The 25,355-nt window shown below is 41.7% G+C and overlaps 1 protein-coding gene across 1 annotated transcript; it reads left to right on the top strand.

Annotated features, from left to right (window-relative positions):
* The first annotated feature begins 317 nt into the window (after nt 1–317).
* Nucleotides 318–25,218, top strand: LOC109466604 (neuropeptide FF receptor 2-like). Its single transcript, XM_019764336.1, has 5 exons — nt 318–495; nt 2,995–3,138; nt 14,902–15,001; nt 24,225–24,330; nt 24,694–25,218. Exons 1-5 carry the CDS (start codon nt 318–320, stop codon nt 25,216–25,218), a joined length of 1,053 nt encoding a protein of 350 aa, XP_019619895.1.
* The last annotated feature ends 137 nt before the right edge of the window (nt 25,219–25,355 follow it).

Below are 25,355 nucleotides of genomic sequence, written 5' to 3'. Positions count from 1 at the left end.
ACACGTAAGGTGAGCAAACCATTCTGATGTATATTTGATATATTTAGAGGTTCTAACTATTACATTTACTGAATTGGAAATCTATAGAAGCTATTTTCATACCCAAGTCCAACGAAAATCTGAATTTTTATAGATGATTTTTATATTTCCTTCTTGTTTGACGATATACAAAATCTGACTTTTATAGATGATTTCATATTTCCTTCTTGTTTGACGATAGAGAAAATCTAAATTTCGATAGATGATTGTCATATTTCCTTTATTGTTTTATTAGAAAATCTCCAGAGCCACCCGAAAACGTCTTTGTCAGGGTAGTCATGGATATGATAGACATACCATTTGAGGAGCTGGTGGAGCTCCTGGCTAACATTAGTAAAACGGAGAAGGGCAGGGAGGTGATGAAGTCCATCACCATGGACCGCTACCGCCTATCCCCGCCTGTCATCGGCCTCAGCATTCTGGCGTACTCTCTGGTGTTCGTCCTCTGTCTGATCGGTAAGTTTTGCCCCTCCGTTTCTTTTTCTATCTTTTGTTAATTCCAACATTTACCACAAGACATGGTGACGGCACAACGCATGAACGGACGACAGACATACTCATTTTTTTACCTGAGTTAAGTGAGGAAAGACATGTAAAGTGCCTCCCAAGGGCACGAGATCGGTGGCATGTCAGGATTCGAACTCGAGACCTCTTGGTTCCGGGCCAAACGCTCTGTCGTTACGCCACACTACCCCACTATTTCTATTTGTGGAAAGACTACTGACATAACAGGTGACTATCACCTGTTCAAGACGTCAAAACTGAGACCAGACTGTCAGAAGGTTTGAACCACTCACACCGGGAAGTGCGGTGGGATCTTTAAAGCGCTCGATGTGTGGTTCTCCTTATACACGAGACCTCCGGCTTTACGTCCTATCCGACAAAACGTCCCTAACCAAAGTTAGGAAATACGTTTCGCCTGTGTTAGTAAGGAAATATTTGTTAAGTGCCTTTCCCAAGGACAAAACAATGGGGTCTGCCAGGGATTCGAACCCAGAACCTCTAGATCCCGAGCCATAACCACAAGATCACCTCCATAACGTTCCCAAACTCCGTAGAGAGTGTTCCTTTGACAGCTTTCAATAATGCTTATTTACGAGGCGAAGATGTGCTTGCAGGAAACAGTCCGTGCCTTGATTAAGTATGAGGTGTTTAATGGGACATCCATCAACTGAATCGGACGCTCCAGCGATCATGCAGATCTATAAAAGAATGTTAAATCGTCAATAAACACACCTTGAAGGCGAAAATCATATCCTTCTAAGTGAGCAGGCACGAAACCACACCTCAAATGAAAACTCCTCTATCTAATAATGTAGCTTTACACCCTGTACTTTATGTATATAGCAACTGCGTGTGTGCTTTCCCTGGTGCTGATTTATCTGCTGTTGTTCCAGTGATGTTTTCTTTCCTTAGCAGGTGTTAATGTCATCCGGATAACTGTTCAGTGCCACTGTTCACTTCTACAAACCCTCATGCAGACATTCTACATTCTAAATCTTTTAACTAGCTATAGTTAATGTGTGGTGAGAAAAGACTACTGTGGCGATAAAACGTTATACAACCTTATACACGTGTATCTCGACTAGAAAACCACACAGATATGTTACAGCCCAGTGTGAACATTACTTGTACATGTAGCTATCAGTAGTTAATGTGTGGTGAGAAAAAACGACTATGGAAGTAAAGCGTTATACAGCCAGCCTGATACACATGTATCGCGACTAGAAAACCACACAGATATGTTACAGCCCAGTGTGAACATTACTTGTAGCTATCAGTAGTCAATGTGTGGTGAGAAAAACGACTATGGAAGTAAAGCGTTATACAGCCAGCCTGATACACATGTATCGCGACTAGAAACCCCCACAAAGACATGCTACGGCCTAGTATCATTCAACATTACTTGTAGTTATCTGAGGTTTATGTGTGGTAAGAAAAAATCACGGCCACTGTTTTGTGCCACTGTAGCTGTTCACTTCTAGGAAATCCCACCCATCCATACTACAGCCTAGTGCAGCTAACTTGTAACTAGCTTCATTCATTTATGTGGTGAGGAAAGAACGACCATGACGATAAAACTTAACATGTCATATCTAGGCCGCGATAAAGTTCGATACGGGTGTTCCGGTCCGTGTGATAACTGGCCCGGGTTCTATTTGGTTATCACATAGGCTTCCAAATGCGTTTCGCGTGTGCCCATTTCGAAAATTTGAAAACCGGATTTGGACGTAGAAATGGATGCGGTTACATTTTTTGTTTGTTTTGGGACACACAATTTTGGCATATTTTGCATTTAAAGTCGTGTTTTCTCAGGTGGGTATGGCATAGATGAAATACAACACAGTGTATCCCGCATCACCCTCGGTCCCAGCCGTCCCGCGGGTTGAATCTCTCTCTCCGGCCGTAAGACGATCCGACCCACGGCCGGGCTCGTACCTCGGGTGATACAAAATTGTTGTATTGGGTGGGCCCGCTACTCTCTCTTTGCAGCCAAATGCAAGGGCTGAATTGTGAGGAGCTTACAATTATTGGGGCTTAATCGCAAGCTGCCATTATGCGCCAACTCAGGTGACCTCAATACAACCCCAGGTGCGGCCATAGGACTGTAAGGTTTGAACCAGTCACACCGGGAAGGTCCCCTACCCTTTTCGATAACTGTGGTGGTTTTTTTTAACATGCGTGGCTCGGTGTGACTCTCCCAAAAACGGGACCCTCATTTAACATCCTATCAGAGGGACATCCCTAATCGAAGCTGAGAGAAGTGGGGAAAGTGAGAAAGAGAGGAAGTCATGTAAAGTGCCTTTCCCAAGGGCACAAGATCGATGCCATAGGGCAGGATTGGAACCAGAGACCTCTTGGGTCTGAGCCGAATACCACACACGACCCCACAATATATATACATAGCCTCATACACATGTATGACTAACATCACGACCCTGCTTCCTCCCACAGGAAACATCCTCGTGCTGATCGTCGTGATCCGGACCCCGAGAACCAGAACTATCACCAACTACTTCATCCTCAACCTGACCATCAGCGACCTGCTCGTGGGGATCTTCTGCGTGCCCTTCACGTTAGTCAACCACATCTTCACAGGTAAGACAACCTCACTAGTGCACACACACAAAGACACATGGACACACACACACACACACAAGCGCGAGAACACACACACACAAGTGTTCAGGGGAAGTATTTTCATTATTAGTTATTTTGTTGGGCCGGTTACTCTCTACTTGCAGCCAAGGGCTGAAATGTGACGAGCTTACATTTGGTGGAGCTGAATTGGAAGGGTATAAAGAACACACACACACACACACGTATCCAGAAAAAAGTGCAGAGGAGGTATTTTGGGTATTAGTTATTGGGTGGGCCGGTTACTCTCTACTTGCAGCCAAGGGCTGACTTATGACGAGCTTAGAATTGGTTGGGACAAAGGGTCTAAAGAACACACACACACAAATTTGCAGAGGAGATCTTTGGATTATTGGTTATTCAGTGGGCCGGCTAATTTCCCCTTGCAGTCAAGGGCAGAATTGTCAGGAGCTTACAATTATTGGGGCTTCATCGCAAGGGTCTGGAGCGGCTGCCATTCGGCGGTAACTCAGGTGACCTCAATACGACCCCAGGAGTAACCATAGTACTGTACGTTTTGAACCACTCTCGCCGGGAAGGACTCCTACTCTTCCTTACCCAGTACGTTAGTACCACGTATCTACATGTACGAAATGACTCCCCACAACAACGTAGGCAATATGTTGTTAGTAAAAATCAAGCCCCTATGTAATTCTTTAGTATAGGGACGAAAAGCTATATTGTTTCTACATAGGAGTCCAAACAGTACATGGTAGTAGCTTTGTAAGAACGTGGTGTACATATTCTCCGTGTATCAATTATTTATAGTAGAGATGTTTTCCGACAAAGCCGTTTTTGTTGTGAAGTAAGCCGTTCTTTGGTCGCTAATTCCCGAAGTAAGCCGTTGTTTTATACATAAGTACCGCTGGCAGATTTTTCTTCTAGGAGTGGATCACACTCCAAGCTGCTACCAGAAACCTATACACTCATGATCAGGGAGCCTGAGCTGTGGTGCAGTCTTTCGCGATTTCATTTCATTTTTTCATTTATTTATTTTACCAGCAAAATACACTCAGGTTACATTCAAAAACCTGTTTTTCAGGTAGTGCTGGGCATACAAATACAAATACAAATACTGACAAACGTTATACATTACAAGAAAAAGACATAATCCAAAATGACATATAACAAAGGCACTCACTCATTTTCTACTATACCGTATACATTCATAGCATCACAATCCCTGACTGAATTGTACCAGCCCCACTGTCTGACGTTGTTTAAGTGACAAGTTATTCCACAGTTCGGGGCTTCAGAAGCTCTTCCCCCACCGACTCAGCTAGGTTCCCCGGTAGGTGTTCCACGACGGGAGTTCAATTAGAGACCCACTAAGATTGGGCTAATGAACTCCTGTCGTCCAAAACTCCACAGGCGTAACGCTCCTACCGGGCGGTCTGTTGAGCTGGACGGTGGGAAACTATTAGAGCCCCAACCACGATAGACTGGATATTATGGTAATACTCGTATGATCAGGCTGCGTGCCAAGCAAATTGCGAGCGCTTCATCCCTCTTGACAAAGATTATCTTACACGTGTGTGCAAAATCCATAAACTCGTGCTCAATGTTCTTGTGCTTCATGAACATGTGCGGGATTCTAAATCAGGCTACAGTGTAGTGCGGAATATTGGCGAGGTTTCATGGACTTGTTGAGAATGGCACTCAGCTAGCACGACGCACGGTAACGTGACTTACATGTGATGGGCCATCACCGCTGATAATATCAACTGAAATACTTACTTTGTGGTTTTGATTAGTCTCTTCTTCCGTAAGTGTGTTCAGTAATCATATAGCGGATATGCTGGAAGTACTATCATTACACCTGAGTCTATCAGTTGTCGCCGCGTTTAATTTCTTTCAACTTTTCATGCGCGCTTCTCATTAAGCGTAATATATACTAAAGTACTCAGATGTCTGTTACACATGTTTACAACTGATCCTTGTCAAGTACTAATTTTCTCTGCGAAGTATTAAGTGCACTTCTTCTAAACAGGACACAAGCTATTATGATATTCCTGAAGTATAAATAATCATGACTTCTAAGAAATGTTTTCCTCTAATTGTCTTTTCTATTTTTAAAATGATCATCATCAATTCGTGGCTTGCCTCCTCTTCCGCAAGCATCTTCAGTAATCATGTAGCAGGTATGCTGGAAGTATTATAATTACATCTGAATCCAGCAATTATCGCCGCGTTTAATTTCATTTCCCTAGCTTTCCATGCACGCTTTTTTTAAGTATAATATTTACTCACATGTCTGTTTCACGTGTTTGCAACAGACCTAGAGTATTGACGAGTAATTTTCTCCGCGTTCACTTCTTGCAAACAGGACACAAGATATTATGATATTCCTGAAGTATAAATAATCATAACTTCTAAGAAATGTTTTCTTCTAATTTTCCTTTCTATTTTTAAAATGATCATCATCAATTCGTGGCTTGCCTCCTCTTCCGAAAGTATCTTCAGTAATCATGTAGAACTGCTGGGAGTATTATCATTACATCTGAATCTATCAATTACATAATTTCATTTCTCTTTCCAGGCACGTTTTTCATTATGTATAACATTTACTCACATGTCTGTTACACAACAGATCTAGAGCGTTGTCCAGTAATTTTTTCTGCGAAGGATTGCTTTCACTTATTGTAAACAGGACACAAGCTATTACGATATTCCTGGAGTATAAATAATCATGACTTCTAAGAAATGTTTTCTTATAAATTGTCCTTTCTTACTTTTATTTTTAAAATGATCGTCATCAATTCGTGGCTTGCCTCCTCTTCCGAAAGTATCTTCAGTAATCATGTAGTACTGCTGGGAGTATTATCATTACATCTGAATCTATCAATTACATAATTTCATTTATCTTTTCATGCACGTTTTTCATTAAGTATAACATTTACTCACATGTCTGTTACACAACAGATCTAGAGCATTGACGAGTAATTTTCTCTGCGAAGGATTGCGTTCACTTCTTGTAAACAGGACACTAGATATTACGATATTCCTGAAGTATAAATAATCATGACTTCTAAGAAATGTTTTCTTACAATTGCCCTCCTTAATATGTTATTTTGTTACCTTTATCAAAAATAGATCAGCATCAACTCGTGTTTTTAACTGCATCACGTATTTCTTTCCTCTTGGGACACACCGGTCAGTCCAAGAAACCAAATCACGTACTGATGATTAGTACAAAACCCCAAGAGAAACCGCCTAGCGAGGGTACAGCCCCCATGGTGTCCGTATTAAGAGCCCTCTCGCTTTTCTGTATCCATTTTGATCATATTTGAGTCTTCAAGCATTCTCTATTGACGCATTTTTCCATCAAGCCATATTGATTTGATAATAGGTATTACATCCCTTGGGAACCTCAAAACTAATGCGAGTGTGCGAATAAAACAAAGAGTTTAGCAAAAAAAGGCGCCTTCATTATGAGATATTCGTGGTCATGAAGGTTTCACATATGACAAAACACACAGTATGATATGGTGAATAATAGACTCTTCCTTTCAATTTCTTCTTTTTTCTTCTTCGGAATCGATTTTGGCATTCTACGGCATTAGTGTCGTTGTTCAATTTTTTTTGTTGCAATTTCGGCATATATTTGCTCATTTTGCAGCTGGTTTGTACGATTATGGTCGGATTTCTTGTGGGTGGAAACGGACGAACATTCATGCGCTCCTAGCTGGATATCATCCATATAATCAAATCAACATGGCCTTAGACGGATCGAGACGAGACTTAGATTCCCCGAGATGGGCTGATTACCTGGACAATTATAGCATCTGACGTGATAGGATTTTATCCGCTGCCTACAGTATTGCAGATCGAAGAATTTTATTGCTTTTGCCTTCAAACATGTGCAATAGCTCAATTGGTAGAGTGCTCGCTTTGTAACAGGGAGGTCGTGAGTTCAAACCCCGGCCGGGTCATACCAAAGACTTTAAAAATAGTACACACTTCTTTCTCTGCTTAGCACTCAGCACATATGAGAAAGAGTGTGGGAAGGTCTAACATACAGCACTACCAGCGGACCAGCCCCCTGCTGTAGTGTATTGCACAACTGTGTGTCGCCCAGGGGCTACGAAATGGAGATGGGCACCACCCTACGCTCGGGCAAGAGCACGGGAGACCTTCTTCTTCTTCTTCAAACATGTCATACGATGTGTCATCTGTTGTCTACAATATTGTAGTGTTGCGATTTGCAAATAAAAGGCCCAGAAATGTTCCTGCACTCTATAAACACTGCTTGAACTAAATGTGGTTAAAACACCAAGACTATATACAGGTGGCCACTATAATCGTTAAAATGGGCACAGACGGAACTTCAATTTTCTCCATTATTATACTCATCGAGAGTAATCTTGTTGAAGTAGCGACTCAGGTAGAGTAGTCAGATTTCCATAAAATTAGAGGAAATGTGCCAAGGGACTAATTTTCAGCCAACTTTTCTTGAAGTATAAAATTGTGGCTACGATTATCATCAAAATGAGCACAGATGAGGCTTCAATTTTCTCCATTTTTATACTCATCGAGAGAGTAATCCTGTTGAGGTGGAGACTTTAACAGCATTGCTGTCTCAATGACTATAATAATGGAGAAAATTGGGTAGAGAACGCCCAACTTCTCTTAGATGACAGTAGCGTCACGAGGAACTCATTTGCAGCCTGGAAATTTAAAAAATGGTGGCCACTTTTATCATCAAAATGAACATCATTGTTGTGAGCGAGAGTAGCGACTTGGGCGGAGTATGCTTGTCTAAGGTTATAGAAGTGCGACATTGACGTCATTCGCAACCAACCATTGGCATTGTGGAAGAAGAACAATGGTGGCCACGATTACCATCAAAACGAGTACAGAAGAGGCTTCAAGTTTTTTCATTATCATAGTTATCGCCGAACGAGGAAGTCATTTGGTCAAAGTAGTGACTTGGATGGAGTAGGCCCGACTTCTCTAATGTTATAGGAGTGCGACAAGGAAGTCATTTGCACCCAACCATTCTGGAAGAAGAAAATGGTGGCCACGATTACCATCAAAACGAGTACAGAAGAGGCTTCAAGTTTTTTCATTATCATGGTTATCGCCGACGGAGGAAGTCATTCTGACAAAGTAGCGACTTGGCTGGAGTAGGCCCGACTTCTCTAATGTTATAGAAGTACGACAAGGAAGTCATTCGCAGCTAACCATTGTGGAAGAAGGAAAATGGTGACCACGATTACCGTCAAAACGAGTACAGACGAGGCTTCAATTTTCTCCATTGTCATAGTTATTGCCGAACGAGGGAGTCATTCTGACAATGTAGCGACTTGGATGGAGTAGGCCCGACTTCTCTAATTTTATAGAAGTGCGACAAGGAAGTCATTCGCAACCAACCATTGTGGAAAAAGAAAATGGTGACCACGATTACCATCAAAACGAGTACAGATGGGGCTTCAATTTTTTCCATTATCATAGATAGTTATCGCCGAAGGAGGAAGTCATTCTGGCAAAGTAGCGACTTGTATGGACTAGGCCCGACTTCTCTAATGTTATAGAAGTGCGACAAGGAAGTCATTCGCAGCCAACCATTATGGAAAAAGAAAATGGTGACCACGATTACCATCAAAACGTGTACATATGGGGCTTCAATTTTTTCCGTCATCATATTTATCTAGTTATCGCCGAACGAGGGAGTCATTCTGATAAAGTAGCGACTTGGATGGAGTGGGCCCGACTTCTTTAATGTTATAGAGGTGCGACAAGGAAGTCATTCGCAACCAACCATTCTTGAAGAAGAAAATGGTGGCCACGATTATCATCAAAACGACCACAGATGGGGCGTCAATTTTCTCCATTGTCATAATTATCGCCGAAGGAGAGAGTAACTTCTAACGACTTGGGTAGAGTAGACAGATTTCCATAAGATGACAGAAAGGAAATGTGACAAGGAACTCATTTGCAGCGAACCGTTTCTGAAAATATAAGATGCCGGCGACGATAATCATCAAAATGGGCCCAGACGGGGCTTGAATCTTCTCCATTATTATAGTCATCGTGGAACGAGATAATAATTCTGCAGAAGTATCTACTGGGGCGGAGTTGGGCTGACTTTTCTAAGAAGTAGACAAGAAGAGCTTGAAAGAGGTAGAAAAGAAGTACGACAAGGAGGACCTAATTCGCAGCCAACTTTTTTCTGGAGCTTTTTTTTAAATTACCATTCGTCGTGGGGTCGTGTGGCGTAGCGGCAGAGTGCGCGACTCGGAACTGACAGTCCCGGGTTCGAGTCCTGACATGCCACCGATCTTGTGCCCTTGGGAAAGGCTCTTTACACGGCTTTCCTCACTTCACTCAGGTGTAAATGAGTATTGTCCTGTCATGTATTTGTCCCCTGTGTTGGTGGCGGCATTAATATAAGTTGAAGAAACTTGAGTGTGCCGTCACCACGTCTGGTGATTACATGTTGGTATAAAAAAAATTACCACACCAGCAATGACGTAAGTAGTGGAAGGTATAAAAAAGCTTTGAATTTTATCTTAAATTGTATCGTTGGTTTCTGCTACCTGGTATATTTGCACATTTTATAAGTTGTGATTGATCAGCAAAATAGAACTCCTCATTAATCGATTTGGTACGTATCAAGATAATATGCCAAGATAATATACGACTTAACCTTTTAGGCAAATCATTACAATGCAATGCGTATCTTCCAATATGACCTCCTCCGGTCAATACCGACCATGGTAAAATGCTAATCGATATCAGCGCTACAGCTTCGGTTATGGCTAAACAGTCTTACATGAGAATGACAGTTTCAGTCGCATCGAACATATTTGTAAGCTGACTCAGGTGTCAAAGTTGTTTTCGCCGAGTCCGCTTCTCTTTTTCATCAGTCTAGCTTCTCCTGATTTCAGCTGAGTCGGTCATTGCAAGGACATCCCTGCCCTCTGCTGTGTCAATGTCAAGAGCCTTTTAGTTCCTCTTACAGACATCTTTGAACCGCAGCTGTGAAGATCAGTTGTCCGTAGACTCCGTGTCTACCTCCAGTCTTACTCATCTTGCACTCTCTGGAACTTTCCAGTTAGTTCACATGAATGTTACATTGCTGCATCCCTGGTAGTGATATACGAGACAGACCTTGTTGTGTTCAGAACGCTATCAATCCCCAAACGGACACCCATCAAACTTATACATTCGTGTCAGTGCAACTCATTACTTGGTGGGCTGGCAGCAAACTGTCGCAAATTAAAGTATTGCGTGACAGGCAAAGGTCTCGTGATATCGTATATCATCCCCAATTCATCATGGCGTCAACGACTCGATTACTCACCGATCCGCGGCTTGAAACCCTGGAGGAAATAAGGAACAACGTCTGCCGTAGGTTTGCTATCGCTAGTATCAGCATGAAAAAAAAATCAAGAGAACTGTACACCCGTTGCCACCAACCTTACATGGACATGACTAGTCACAAGTACTTATAGACACTAACTCTACCCATTACTCAAACTACAAGCTTCAGTAATAGCGCTAGCCCAGTACCGTCACTTCTGAGAATAGTTAACGGTACAAAATGGCAATACAATGTTTATACTATATATAGTTCCTTGCACTTTATGAACAGTGGGATTCAGCAACGATGATGACAAATGTCATATATGTCTGGTAAAGAGTGCTTTTGGCAAGAAACATCTTTTGGTAAATCCGTCTATTTATTTTGTACGCACGTCGGCCGACTTCAAAACCTTTTTATCAAATACCCCAGGGACATATAACTATTTAATAGCTTAGGTAACGCCTGAGCTCGATACGTAGGCCCATTTTACCAACGGCAAGTCTGCTTGTTGCGTTCGGTAATGTCTGTCTAAATCATAGCAATGGTTCGGTAATGTCTGTCTAAAACAGACGCCGGGTAAGTCTGATAAGCTTGGCCTATAGCCTCAAGGGCGAGCGGCAACCATAACCAGACTTGTATTAGCATTCATATTGTCTAACGCTACTATAGTCATGCACTAATGTACCTGCACAGTTCGTGGAGGTCTACATTCAATTTAGAAGTCTGGACATAAAATCTGCAGCAACACGAAAAGTCATTACCTGCTTCACTACAGTTGCTTTACCATTAGCAGTATATAATAATGTGATTACAGATCACAGTTGATATTTGATGAAATTACTGACTGTGGCAAGTTTTATCATTTGTGTGCCTTGTTTTTTATGAATCCAGGAAGAATAGATTAGATTTGATATCTAATCTAATGGATATCTAATAAAACCTCAAAACATCAAACATCATAATTATCAGTGTGTATGTAGTTATATCCTTGTATCGTACATGCGATTGTACATGTACGCTATGTCACATGCATGAAATAACAGAAGATACTGACGGCGCCTATGGCTGGAAGGTTTCCTTTGTGGCACTAATCCATCGGCTTCCGATTCATGCTTTGAATGGAAAAAGAAAGTGCTTTGATGATTTTCTGTCATGGATGGAGTAGGCCCGACTTCTCTAATGTTATAGAAGTGCGACAGGGAAGTCGTTCGCATCCAACCATTCCGGAAGAAGAAAAATGGTGGCCACGATTACCATCAAAGCAAAACGAGTACAGATGGGGCTTCAATTTTCTCCATTGTCATAGTCATCACCGACAGAGAGAGTAACTCTGACAAAGTAACGATTTGGGTAGCCAGATTTCCATAAGATGACAGAAAGGAAATGTGACAAGGAACTCATTTGCAGCCAACCATTCTGGAAGAAGAAAATGGTGGCCACGATTACCATCAAAACGACCACAGATGGGGCTTCAATTTTCTACAAGGGCGAGCGGCAACCATAACCAGACTTGTATTAGCATTCATATTGTCTAACGCTACTATAGTCATGCACTAATGTACCTGCACAGTTCGTGGAGATCTACATTTAATTTAGAAGTCTGGACATAAAATCTGCAGCAACACGAAAAGTCATTACATACTTCACTAAACAGTTGCTTTACCATTAGCAGTATATAATAATGTGATTACGAATCACAGTTTATCTTTGATGTAATTACTGACTGTGGTAAGTTTTATCATGATTACCAGAGATCGTATGTATGTATGTACGTAGTTATATCCTTGTATCGGTGCGAAGTACATGTACGCTATGTCACATGCATGAAATAACAGAAGATACTGACGGTGCCTATGGCTGGAAGGTTTCCTTTGTGGCACTAATCCATCGGCTTCCGATTCATGCTTTGAATGGAAAAAGAAAGTACTTTGATGATTTGCTGTCATGCGATCCCCGTGTCAATCCCTTTTAGATGTAATGAAAGATGAAGCCAGAACAATTGAAGATAAAAAATACAATGAAAGCTAAATGTCACTTTGAATTGCACAAATTCAGAACGCTTCCGCTATCCAAATGCTTATTCTTAGGCATTTCTATTCATCTTTTGAATAGTTTATGAAGATTTACCAGGGATCCGAACCCCAAACATACCAATTCTGAGTCAACAACCATAACTACAAGACCACCTTGCCACCACAGACCAACTTGCCACCTATTTTTGGCTAAAACTTGCTGCGCTGGTCTCTTGTGACTACTTGTCGTGTGGCCTTTTCGCTTGCCAACTTTTACACGAGGAATGAAACGCGAATGAAGACTATTCTGAATTGCAGAAGCAGAAATTACTGGCAATGATCAAAGTGAAACTTTCCCCCAGATACTCGTTATGTACATCCTTCAACTGTCTTTGATTCGACATTATGATATCAAAACGTTCCGGTCCTTTGAAGAACAAAGTTTTATTTGATTGAATGTCACAGCCTTTTATGGCCCTTGTACCAGTTTATTCCAAAATGGAAGATGAAAGACTTTTTGAATTGCATCCGATCAAAATACCATAGTCCAGGGACCACGTCTTAGCATATATCATTATCTAGATGCTTCCGGTGCCTTTGGTGTTTGAAATCTGGCTTTTATGACATTCGTCCGGTAGCTTTTTTCTTTTACATGGTAAGAACTGTGCATTATTTGATGGCCTTTTGTGGCTCTCACACCAATCTATTCAGAAATGAAAGAGTGAAGAGATTATTTTTTACACAACCAAGTCTTTTATTCAGCCAATGTTTCGGTGACCGTCTGCCAACTTTCTCTGTGCAATTTTGACTGGTTCACATTGCACTGTAAAAAGAGTCTCTTTATTCAGTGACTTACCAACCTGATGAAATGAAAAGATGAAAGACTTTTTAATGGCTGACTTTTTGAGTGGCTGACGTCTTGTGATTAATTGCAAACCATGATTTATACTGATAATGGAAGATAAAGGGCGCTTTTAATAACTCATGTTTCCCTACTTCATACACATACATGTAAGTATCACAGACACATTTACATTTCTAATAAACTTAGACAAACCTTCCATGTTGAAACATATGCATATCTGTTTTACCTTTTTACCAATACTAAAAAGCGAGAAGAAGTCGAATTCACCTAGTTGACAATGTATATATGTAACGTTTTCTGTATACTATTTCTTTTGTTGTTGTGACCTGTACTTTACCCAGTGGGTATATAATATTGATACATGTATGTGTGCAATAAAGGTCTTCATTCAAAAACATAAGGATTTGAAAATAAAACATGTACGTCTATCAGCCTGATTCCTATGGGCAACAGCACTTTTATATTGCCTGAAAACGTATTCACTTGACAGACGTTTATTATCCTAGCCCGACACAGCTATGCCTTTTGAGAACTGTAGTTTATTTGATTCCCTCTCGTCACCCTTTCTAAATCTCCAGCCAATCCATTTGTGTAGTGAAAGATGAAGTGCACTTTGCAAGATGAAGTCCACTTTGCATTCTATAGTGTAGAACGCCAACGTCCTTCAGCTACTGCTTTAAGCGCATCCGCTGCCAAAGTGTGCGTTAGTCACTTGGGTAAACGCACGTGTCTTTCTCTAAATGCTGGCTTGTTTGCATGACCGTTTTGAAATCCGACAGCTTTGTATGACTGAATACCGTCGACCTTCATGAACCTTAGATCCATGTAATGAATGATGGAGCACGCTTTGAATTGTTGAGATGCAACACATCGGCTTCCTTCAAAGAGTAATGGACAATGTTAAAGCCCCTGTCACACACTCGGCCCCCTTAAGACTAGCCAAACGCCCCAAACTTGGCTATGGTTGAGTCTGTCTCAAAGGGATCTGGTAGCGTTCGCTGTGTGTTTTGGTTGCATGATCCGCTTGCCTATCGTGGGAACCATTCCTCAATCGATCACTGGGATAATCTATAAAGATAGCAGTTGGAATATTTCACCTTAGCAATACAATAACTGGGTTGCTGACAACATTTGGCTGACTATCGTAAAAGTAGAGCTGCTTCAAACATCACCTCCTAATACCAAAAGACGTAGATTAAGCAATAAAAGTACTGATTTGGTTGACTACCTTAACACCCAAGTCTTGCTGCTTCCAACACTTGTTTGGAAGCAGAGTCATATCCCAATATTGTGCCTAACTGATGTTATGCATGTGTAAAATATGTGTATAGAAAATATGTGTGTATAATCATTAGAACTTTACATGATGTGAACTGTACTTTTGTTACAGAATGAACATGAATGTTCAAGAATGGTCCAAGAAAATGACAAATGGCTTGCAGGGTACGGACGTTTCTGGGCAAATAACTGATGACATGTATTGAAATCCTACACGTACATGTATGTGTGAATGTGACAGTTGCACTTTACACTTCCAGAGAATCAATTTGGTGACGGCCTGTGCAAGTTTACACCTCTCATCCAAGGAGTGGCTATCGGGGCTTCTGTATTCACGCTAACAGCCATCGCACTCGACAGGTTGGTTCTAATTTGATAATCATTTCAAACCCGTCATACGGTATGGGATATGGGAGTGAGAGAGAGTAAGTCTCACATATAACCGAATATGGCCACCTAATATAAACACTATTCTAACTCCCCCCAACCATGGTTAGGAGTAGGTCGGGAGCAAGGTCGGCTGATGGTCGGTGGGGTCGGTTATACTGTTCGGCTGCGCCAGCCGACTATTTATTACTATACTATTTTATAATTCGGGTGTGGCTGGTGTTCGGAGGTAGTTCGTGGCGTGGTTGGCAGTGAAATTTGACTCACATTTATCTCAAATTCTATTTGATTTGTCTAGAAAGGTAGGTGTGGTCTAAATCTGGTCGGACTGCTCCCGAACTTCAGCCAACCAAGATTATGACGATTTAGAATTTATAGGTATAAATTTTCATTTTGCATGTGTCATTATTTATGTCTGAAACTATTGTACTACTACTAAATAACGATGCGTTGTGATTAAGAACCCTGACCACGCTCCTCTCCCTGAGCTCTTGAAAAGCGGCTTTGGCTGTAGAGCGTACGTAGTACGGCTCAAGGTTAAATAAAGGTCGAAAAATATCAGTAGATTCTATCTGCTCACTGCCAAAATGTAATGAAAACCCACGGGCTAACAGACAGCATCTCCAGGTTATTATACAGTGCAGTGTCATTCTTAAATCAAATCACTAGATTTTATCTGCCCACCGGCAAAATGTAATGAAGGAATGACGACTTTTATTGCGTGTTTTGCTACACTGGGCTAAGTACATGTCACAAGAAAACATGATGAACGGATGCGGTTGATAGGCACAAGATAAAACTAATAATCATGAACATCCACATGATAACGTTGTGATTCCTCTATATGAACACACACGTCCCTATAGTTGTGCATCACGTATTGATATGACGAGTTCCGACCACATGCCTGTTGATTACATGCTGGTTAAGGCCACACCAATTTAATTTGTTGGCTCTCGGTTTTTTTCAGAAAAATATGAAGCAATAAAAACAGGTAAAGGCATCTTATTATAGCCCCAAATGCTACGAAAGGCGCGATGAAGTCAACACAAGAGGCTGGGTTAATATTTAAACAATGAATTTTGAACTTTTAATCAAACCACTGCATTGATAGATGGAAAAACTGTAACAACTAGGAAGAAAAGGTCGTTCCTCAACTTTTGGGGGCAAAATATGAGCATTTTTAGTTGATTCAGAACAGAATCTTTTTTTGTGCAAATCAGAAAAAAATGAAGAGGTGAATCCGAGAACCAACAAATTAAATTGGTGTGGCCTAATTTAAGAGGAAGCATCACACAGCATTTTCCGACATGGATGTACATGTGTGACATGAGCTTTACAGATACGCTTACTATGATCGAAGTGTTTCTGAACTAAACCCAGCCATGTTGTCTCTTTGCTTTACCTGAACGATAAATAACACTACGCCGGTGAAGGTTGGAGACCCAAGTGGAACATTATGTAATACAAAATACAGTAATCAACATGATAGTTTCTCTGAAAAGTCACTAGAATGCATCCAATTGCTTGACACGTTTTGTTTTAGATAAAGAATGCTACAGTGGGCATATTACGCAGCGTTACGCCTATAGGGCGATACTGGTCCTGCCTTCAGTGTGATCAAGTATGTGATCGATCACAAGCCCTTAATCATAGTTTCAGCTGTATCTGCGTCAGTACCCACGTCACCCCAGCTCGTGTGGTAAATCACTATTCCACGCAGACACGACCTACTTGTACATCTATAGTGACGGGTGAGTGTAGCATATGTCAGCCAGGAGGGTCCATATCCATAAACTTTATCGTTTTCATCCAACATTCGGCGGCCAATAAACCTACTTTTGCTTACTCTCCGGTATCCCGTTTACTTCAGAAAAATACGATAATGTTTTGTATCTTTCATTTCTTTTGCGTAAAAGTGCAACAACTTTTGACGTGATCTATGAAATATCAAATAAAGGCTGACAAGGGTTCCAGTTTCTGTGCGTACTGGAAAGCCTGTAGTTTCCGGTAATGTTTCAAGCGATAGTACTTGTAGGAACAAGCACTACCACAGTTTGCACTTTGTACTATCTAACAGCCAGGAGTGCGATGTGTCTATCCTGTACTTTCCAAGCAGATGTTTATTAGGCTTAGGCTTACTTTTTGCGTGTTTTATGCGTTTTTATCAGGCTCTCTTCTGAACTTTTTACGCTAGCCTTGGGAGGCAAATGGTAACTGCCTGGTAAATGGATACTGCCGGATTAATTTGATACTGTCTTTGCGACCACCGAAAGATGTCCTTGGAGATCCTGAGGAAAAATGAAAAGGCTACTGAAGTGCAGAATATATAATTAATCCGCTCAGCGCACGTTAAAAGCTTGCCTGAAGTACTAGTAACAGTCGTGCAGCGGGAATTTAATGAACGAGGTTAGGGAGACGTTATCACATAAAAAAGAACATATTTCAAACTTGCGTTCGGCGACCTCATGGTGTGCCTCCATGAAATATTTAGTGTTTTTGTAAATTGTATGCATGTTGATGACCACCCGTAAATGGCTTACAATCCTGCTCATTAGCAAAATCAAACAGAACACAGCAGATTCATAGCAATTTCCTCATTAATTTTGCAAATTTTGCTGCAGTACCAAGGGACGCCACTAGGTGACCCCTAATCTTATCATTTCCAGTTTTCGTCACACCCTACCAACGCACCAAGTATGAAACCAACCCATCCAGCCGTTCTTGGGTTATCTTTCTGACCAACAGACAGAATGACAGACAGGCAAACGCAACTGAAATATAACCTCCGTGACATTTCATGGAGGTAATGAGCCTTTCTTGCAGGGTATGCATAGACTGTTATTCTCCGGCGGCCAGAGCCAACGGACGATAACACCGCACTTAGATAATTTTCACAGTCACACGTTCACAGCCTACGTCCCACATAGTCATGGACTACCTATGACATACCTATGCATGTACATATTGTATGAATGATGTTTTATAGTTGACCTTATAACTCTAGCTCTCGGCACCTTTCTCTATACTATATATTTTCTTTCCGTAAAACACTGGGCAACATTGCGGTTAGTTAAGTTGTCCATTTTATAATGATATCAGAAACCAATCATTTACCATCAAGTCCAGAATTCACACTCACACTTGCGCTAGAACCATCAGGAATATGTCAGAAATATCCCCAAGGGGTCCTTGATGGTTACCACATATTTATTACATCATATTTACCCATAGTTCACGATATTAGCCCATCTAGATGTAAGGTTGCTGAGATATGGGAACTAGTACGGAATTTAACTGGAAGTCCAGACTTAAACTGGAGGCTGTTTTTCACGAAGTGGTGCTTCATTTGATATAGCGCCCCGATTGTTGTCACATCAAACACGATGTGACATATTCTCCATTCCCTGAGTATACCTGCCAATCTTAATGGCCATATGGGCTCCTTGACGTGTGTGGGTCACCGAACAGGTCAGAACGACGCAGATGTTTCATGTCAGGTCTACAACATCCATCAACCGATCTCTGGAAGAAATCTGCCTTGTCGATCATCTTAAAGCTCAGTACAACTTGAGTCTTGTAAGTGTTTTCCCTTGACTGAGAAGAAGTACCAAAGACCGCATCAGTAGGGAATTATTACAAACGTATGGCAATAATGTCATATTTATAACCCTGATTGAGGCTTCCCAGGGGAAAGATACAAGATAGAACGTACATAGGCCACAGTAAGTAATTTTTATGGATGGCATTAGCGCGCGCATTAATTTTGGCCTGGTTTAAAAAAGGAAGAAATTTTGTTTTAAGAGGATTGAGCAGAACGTAGGCCCTCTACTTTCCACACATACAGATGAAATTAAGAAAAATTAATCAAAATTTCAAAATGTTTTTGCCCCCCTTGTTTCTTCACCCTATCGCATTAATTTTTTCCATTCCAAATCACCAACACAGAGGACAATATCATACTCATTTTCACCTGCGTGAAGTGAGGAAAGTAGTGTAAAGTGCCTTTCCCAAGGGCAGAAGATCGGTGGCATGGCAGGGTTCGAACCCTGGACCTCTTGGTTTTGAGATGAACACTCTAACGTTGAGTCACGCCACACGAAAATTTGGAGTCTGTGGAGGATGCCACATATAAAATCAATTCCTGTGGCCTGATCACTAAACCTAGCTAGGCGTGAAGAAGCTTCAGGTGCCGCTTCTGGCTACCCATACGCAACGGTCGGTAGAGCGAGGATCTACGCTCAGTGCAGCCTGGCTTTGTGCATGTGGTAAATTGCCGATAAAAGATTTACACACCAATAAGAGTAGATAAGGGGTTCTTTCCCTCCATGACGGTTCAGTGAGCACGGTGACGGATTGCTGGCTTACGGCCATTGATGGCCTCATTTCACAACTACCACTATATCCTGACTTTCCAGGACAGGAAAAACATTTACCGCATGATACACTGCTATGAATGCATGGAAAGTAACAGAGTGCAACATGACTAGCAAAAGCCTATATCGTAGTGATATCTAGAGGTTTTCAATTTTGCCTACAATCCATTGATGGTCCCATTCACAACTACCATCCTGCTTTTCCAGGACAGGAAAACATAATATACTTTAGAACACGAGCACTGCTGTGAATACAAAGAAGGTACAGTATAACATGAATGGCACAAGCCTTCACCATTGATGGCCTCATTTCACAACTGCATTTACAGCACAGGAAAACATTTATTATATTTTTCAGAAAGCACGTAGAACACGTACACTGAATACAATGATGGAAACAGTGCAACAAGCCTTGGTCGTAGTGATGTTTGAAAGTCCATCGATGGTCTCATTTTAGAACTACATTTACAGGACAGGAAACATTTATCGTATGATATTTTTAGAAAAACACGTAGAACCGTTGTGAATGGGACTCTTTCTTTGACCGTAGTTATGTCCACTGAGTTTTTTTAATATTGCCAACAATCGTGTATCAGCAAACAGCTCGTTGGTCGTACGTGAGGTTTAACCCAGATCTATGTGTGTATCTTTCGTCCTCTAATGAAATCCTACCCATCCATCATGAAAAGCCTGGTCACAGCTCACTTCACCTATCGGCCTTCGCGCGGCGTTAGTTTTAAATCTGCTTCATCTTCAGCAACCTTTCAGGAAAACCCGCTACATCTGTCACCTTATGCCTGAGTATGATTGGTTTCATCTTTACGACCAGAGACCTCGTGGTAATCACATTTTCACGAGATGGCCAAAGCTTGCCAATGTGCACGAGGCCTGCTTTTCACTTCTATTTTGTATTTTTATTGTGTTGACCCACATGCAAGCAAAGATTTGGAAGGGTTATTGACCATTCTTCTTCTTTCGTGCTACAGCTTAGTCCGATAACAATTAGATTATCGCAATTGCGCATACATGTTCGTTACAAAACAAGTGACCATTACAAATTAGAAAAGGGAGATACTAGAAACAGTAAAGGCAATAAGGAACATGCAGTAATTGATTCTGTGTGTGCAAATGACAGGTTTAATAAGAGTCGCCCATTGGTCATACTGTGTTGTTATCTTGTGATCTTTTGTACACTTTTATTTGTAGTCAATTCAAGCTGTTTATCTTTTATGTTTTCATACACCAAAAGAAATCAAAATCAATCTGAATGATAACAGAACTTTGGGTCAGAGGCCTTGCTGCAAAAGGAGTTTCAAAGACGTTTCCCAAGTGAACTCTTATACTACAGCGGGATGGCAGTTATGTTTCCACCGCAGTACAGAGTAAATACAATATTATGTTATTATATCATGTGTGGAAACGACAAGGCTCGAAAGAGTTGTTTTTACTCACCGCGAGCTTTAAAGTTAATATACATCATTGGCATCGCAGTTGAATCTTTGCCTTCTGTGTCCACATGGCGAGATCAGGGTACCCTGCGCACAATTCAGAACATCCTGAAGGATGCTGATAGTCCTCTGATTGATTTTGTATCCACTCCGACACAATGTACTAGTAATTACAACCTGCGCAGAGGTAAACCAGCCACTGTCTCTACATCTAGAAAAGACGAAAAGACACGAACAGTCTTTTGTACCTCGTGCACTGAAGTTATTGTCTAAAACCTGGTCTTTGTATTATCTATGATATGATGTTATTTGTCTCTGTTAATACTGATCTTTGAATGTTTTAGCTGATGAACTCATTGTTGTGATAAGTTTTTGTGCTGCATTTTACTGATATTGATGCAGATATATGTAAGATTTTATGCTAACTATATCTAATTGTAATAATGGGCGGTACGTTGTAAAAATGATACTCTACATATTTCATGCACTTCACTGTGACATGCCAGTCGATACGATATTCAATAAATATGAATCTGAATACTGTTCCTCCTTTTCTCCACACTCCACGCGACAAGAGTCTGCCTTGAACTTGAAGTAAAGTAAAGTAAATAACGAAGCTCTCCATCATTTACACGACAAAGACTTTACCAGCCCCTGCATCAATCATGGCACGTTCTGGAGACGCTGAATGTTTTTGCCGCAAGCATGTGCAAATTTCACAGTGGCTGGAGACGCCTGGGCGGCTAGAAACTTCTAAATGGGCCCGTGCACTCTTATTTGAAGAAACTTAGCGTCTCGGTCGCAGCCTATGTACGCAAATCTCAGTCGCTGCCAAGGCACACAAATTTATCACAGTCAAACTTGTCTAGCTGAGGTGGTCTTACAAAAAGCATGGTGACAAAACCGCAGCAAAATTATACTACAGACTGTTCCATTGATTCAAAGTGACCCGACCGGCGCCAGTCTACATTGCGGAAAGACTGTCATGCTGTTGAATTCAAAGCCAAACTGGCCTTATTCCATCAAACTATCCCGCTGGTTATCATAAGAAAAAGCATTTTTCAGATCGTTATAAGCTTTTCAAACTTCAAATAATGCAGGCCGTATTACTAAATCACTTACAAGCACGTTAGAGTAATATAACGACTGACAGTTCATACAATAATGGTGAGTACCATTTAAAGTTGACAAGTATACTTGGGCCTCACGCGTCAGTGCTACTGACGTTAAGGACTGAGCTCCATTTATTGAATTTTCCTCGCTCTGTTGCGTTACGTGAGAGTCGTGACTTGCCAAGTTGTTGAGCTTGGCTCGAGGGCGTATACTGGAGCACGCCGCATGCTGAACTTTTGTTTCAAAACCCTGTCACACATTCACCAATTTGGCGTCCTGAACACCGGCCGAACGCCGTCCAACCATATATGGTTAGGAGTAGGTCGATGCAAGGGTGCAAGATTGGCTGCATCGATGGTGATCGGCAAAGTCGGCTACTGTTCGGCTGCGCAAGCCGAATGTTTCAAAATGTTTCAAATATTCTGTGTCTAGTCGAACATGGTTGGCTGACCAGCATTCGGCTGAAAGTCAGCAGAACATCAGGAAACCATTCGGCAGTAAGCAGCAGTGTTCGGCGGTAAAATTTTACTCAAATTTAACTCAAATTCGTTTCGATTAGTGTAGAATGATAGGCGTGGAATAAATCTGGTCAGACTGCTCCGGAACGTCAGCCGAACGTGTTTGGGAACCGTGAAATTTGGTGAAAGGTCGACAATGTGTGACAGGGGCATCAGCGACAGTGATCAGCATGCCACTCTACACAGCACGTAGTGATTGAACACTTCTGTCAGCTTTTAGTGACGTCCACTGGGACTTCGTGACGCCGTACGCAAGTTCCATAACTAATGTTCAACAGCGTTGAGACGTTCTCTGCCAGGGCTGCCCGACCTAGCCCGGGACCTGAACTACCCGATGGGTAATATGGGCGTCATACTACGATGATGATGATAGATTAGACTACACTTACCCATACGTAGAATATATAAGGCTTGAAACATGGACAGATGCTTTACTCAGTGGCTTCCGAAGAGGAATGAAGCAAATATATTAGCATATAGTCGTGTAGTGTAACGGCAGAGTGCTCGACTCGGAACCATAAGCTCCCGGGTTAACGTCCGAGTCCTGACATGCCACCGACCTTGTGCCCTTGGGAAAGGCACTTTTCACGACTTTCCTAAGTGAAAATGAGTATTGTCCCGTCCTGTAGTTGTACTCTGCGTTGGCGGCGGCATAAAATAAGTTGATAGAACTTAAGTGTGCCGTCACACAAATATGATATATATATATATATATATATATATATATTCGAAGGGAGAAATATAAAATAAATATATATATTATAAGCGATAAATCTATGATTACAGTTACGTACATGTGTCAAAGCCGGCAAAATCACGGTCAAGACCCCACTTTACAATGTAGTCCCGGTACAGCGTTATTTTAAAATGCGTCTTAACTCACACGAACCTATGCAATAAAGTCACCTTTCCATACCCTCAATACTCTGGATGTCTATTTTGCACTCGGCAGGTGACAGGACTCATTGTCAGCCTAAGAGCAAAGTGAGAGAGTAGCCTTGCTGTAGCACACTTTAAAAGGCTTGAAATTGGCTACGTGGCGCCAATATTCTTCTTTGCCTACTCTAGGCACGTCAATATTCAAGCTCGCAGTGGTACTTAAGGTGGGCTGCTGTTAACGTACTTCAACGGCAATAATTCACGGCATGAAACACTGTCTTTAAGCACACCTTAAAGAGGCTTAAAGAATGGATTTTGTGCAGTGATAATGCTGCATCGTTCATAAACATTGTGAAACAACTTATCATGGCTGAAGTCCCTGGACTTTCCTTTCAGGACGTTCGGGGGCACTCTGGCCAGACTTAGGCCACGCCTACCTCTCTGTACGAACCGAAATGGATTTGAGTTAAATTTGAGCCAGATATGTCCCCAAAAAGACACTCCAAATACTGAACTTTCTATTCAGGACATTCGGGAGAACTCTGACCAGACTTAGGCCTATCTGTACGAATCGAAACGGATTCGAGTTAAATTTGAGTCAGATTTGACCACCGAAGACACTCCAAACACTGCCGACTTACACCCGAATGTTCTGCTGACTTACAGTCATAGTTAAACCTCCCGACCATTATGCAGTAGCCTACCTCGCCGATCACCAGCCAACTTTGCTTCGACCTACTCCTAACCATGGTTGCGGGGCGCTCGGCTAGTGTTCGGGAGATCAAATTCGTGAATGTGTAACAGAGGCTTTACATCTAATTAAGGATATGTTATTCATGGTAAGTTCTGTTTTCCTTCGTAGACACCGTCTCATCATCCACCCTACTGAGCGGAAGCTGACAGGGAAGGAAGCGTTCGGCATCATCACTGGCATCTGGGTCCTCTCCCTCACGATCATGATTCCCCAGGTAGTCATCTATATTTTTTCAACCACTATTTCTTCATGTATATATAATATTAAACTTCCAGAGCTACCAGTGCTCATCGTAGCAAGACGTTGTTACACTGTACCTCCATGACAAATGGAGGTAGTGTTTTTGGTGTGTGTGTGTGTCCGCATCTTTTGGTCAGCATTACATATGATATATTTGGTATGTGAGTAAGTCTTGGGAAGACGAAGGACAAAAAGGTCAAATATTTGGGCCTTCTCGTGGCTGACCTTGGTACTGGAGCAGAACTCCAATCGACAATCCCCTCACCCATATATACCTACAAAAATTTACGTACATATACACAAAATACATAGACACAAACTACAATCCATCTTGCAGGTTTTCATCAGACGCGAGGAGGTCATCGAGATTTTCGGACAGAGCATGCACATCTGTGGCGAGTTCTGGCCCTCTAGCGAGGCGAAGCAGATCTACAGCGGGTTCCTGTTCGTGCTGTGCTACATGGGCCCCCTGCTCCTCAACGCCTGCCTCTACGTCAGGATCGGTCTGACGCTGTGGTTCAAGAAGCCGGTGGTGAGAACGCCCATGGCCGCTGCCGACGCTATCAAAAAGCGCAGAGTTGTCAAGATGTTGATTATGATTGTGTCGCACTTTGCTCTCTCGTGGCTACCCCTCTACACGTGCTGGCTGTTGGATGACTTTAATGCTTTGTCCGTGTCTCAGTCAGAAACCATGCATGATTATATCTACCCTGCGGCCCACTGGCTGGCGTTTACCAACAGTGTGTTCAACCCCATTGTGTATGGATATTTCAACAATCATCTGAGAGAGAACTTCAAAAACGTCATGACCTTAAAAGCAGTGACAAATAGCACCATGAATAGAACACGGGAGACACTGTAAATGGAGAGAGAGAGAGAGAGAGATGATAATATATATTCAGATTAACCTTCATTGTACATTCATACCCATTCATACCCTATCTCGAGATTTTTTTATCTCGAAATTTTTCTCTCGAAATTTTCCAAATNTTTAAAAAA

The sequence above is a fragment of the Branchiostoma belcheri genome, unplaced genomic scaffold (assembly GCF_001625305.1).
Source record: "Branchiostoma belcheri isolate BF01 breed outbred unplaced genomic scaffold, Haploidv18h27 scaffold17, whole genome shotgun sequence".
Taxonomy (NCBI): Eukaryota; Metazoa; Chordata; class Leptocardii; order Amphioxiformes; family Branchiostomatidae; genus Branchiostoma; species Branchiostoma belcheri.
This window is presented reverse-complemented; position numbering and strand designations above follow the sequence as displayed.

Coding starts and splice junctions, on each gene's coding strand:
- LOC109466604 (XM_019764336.1), top strand. CDS start 318: ATGGATATGATAGACATACCATTTGAGGAGCTGGTGGAGCTCCTGGCT. Junction 496..2,994: donor GTTCGTCCTCTGTCTGATCG/GTAAGTTTTGCC, acceptor TTCCTCCCACAG/GAAACATCCTCGTGCTGATC. Junction 15,002..24,224: donor ACAGCCATCGCACTCGACAG/GTTGGTTCTAAT, acceptor TTTCCTTCGTAG/ACACCGTCTCATCATCCACC.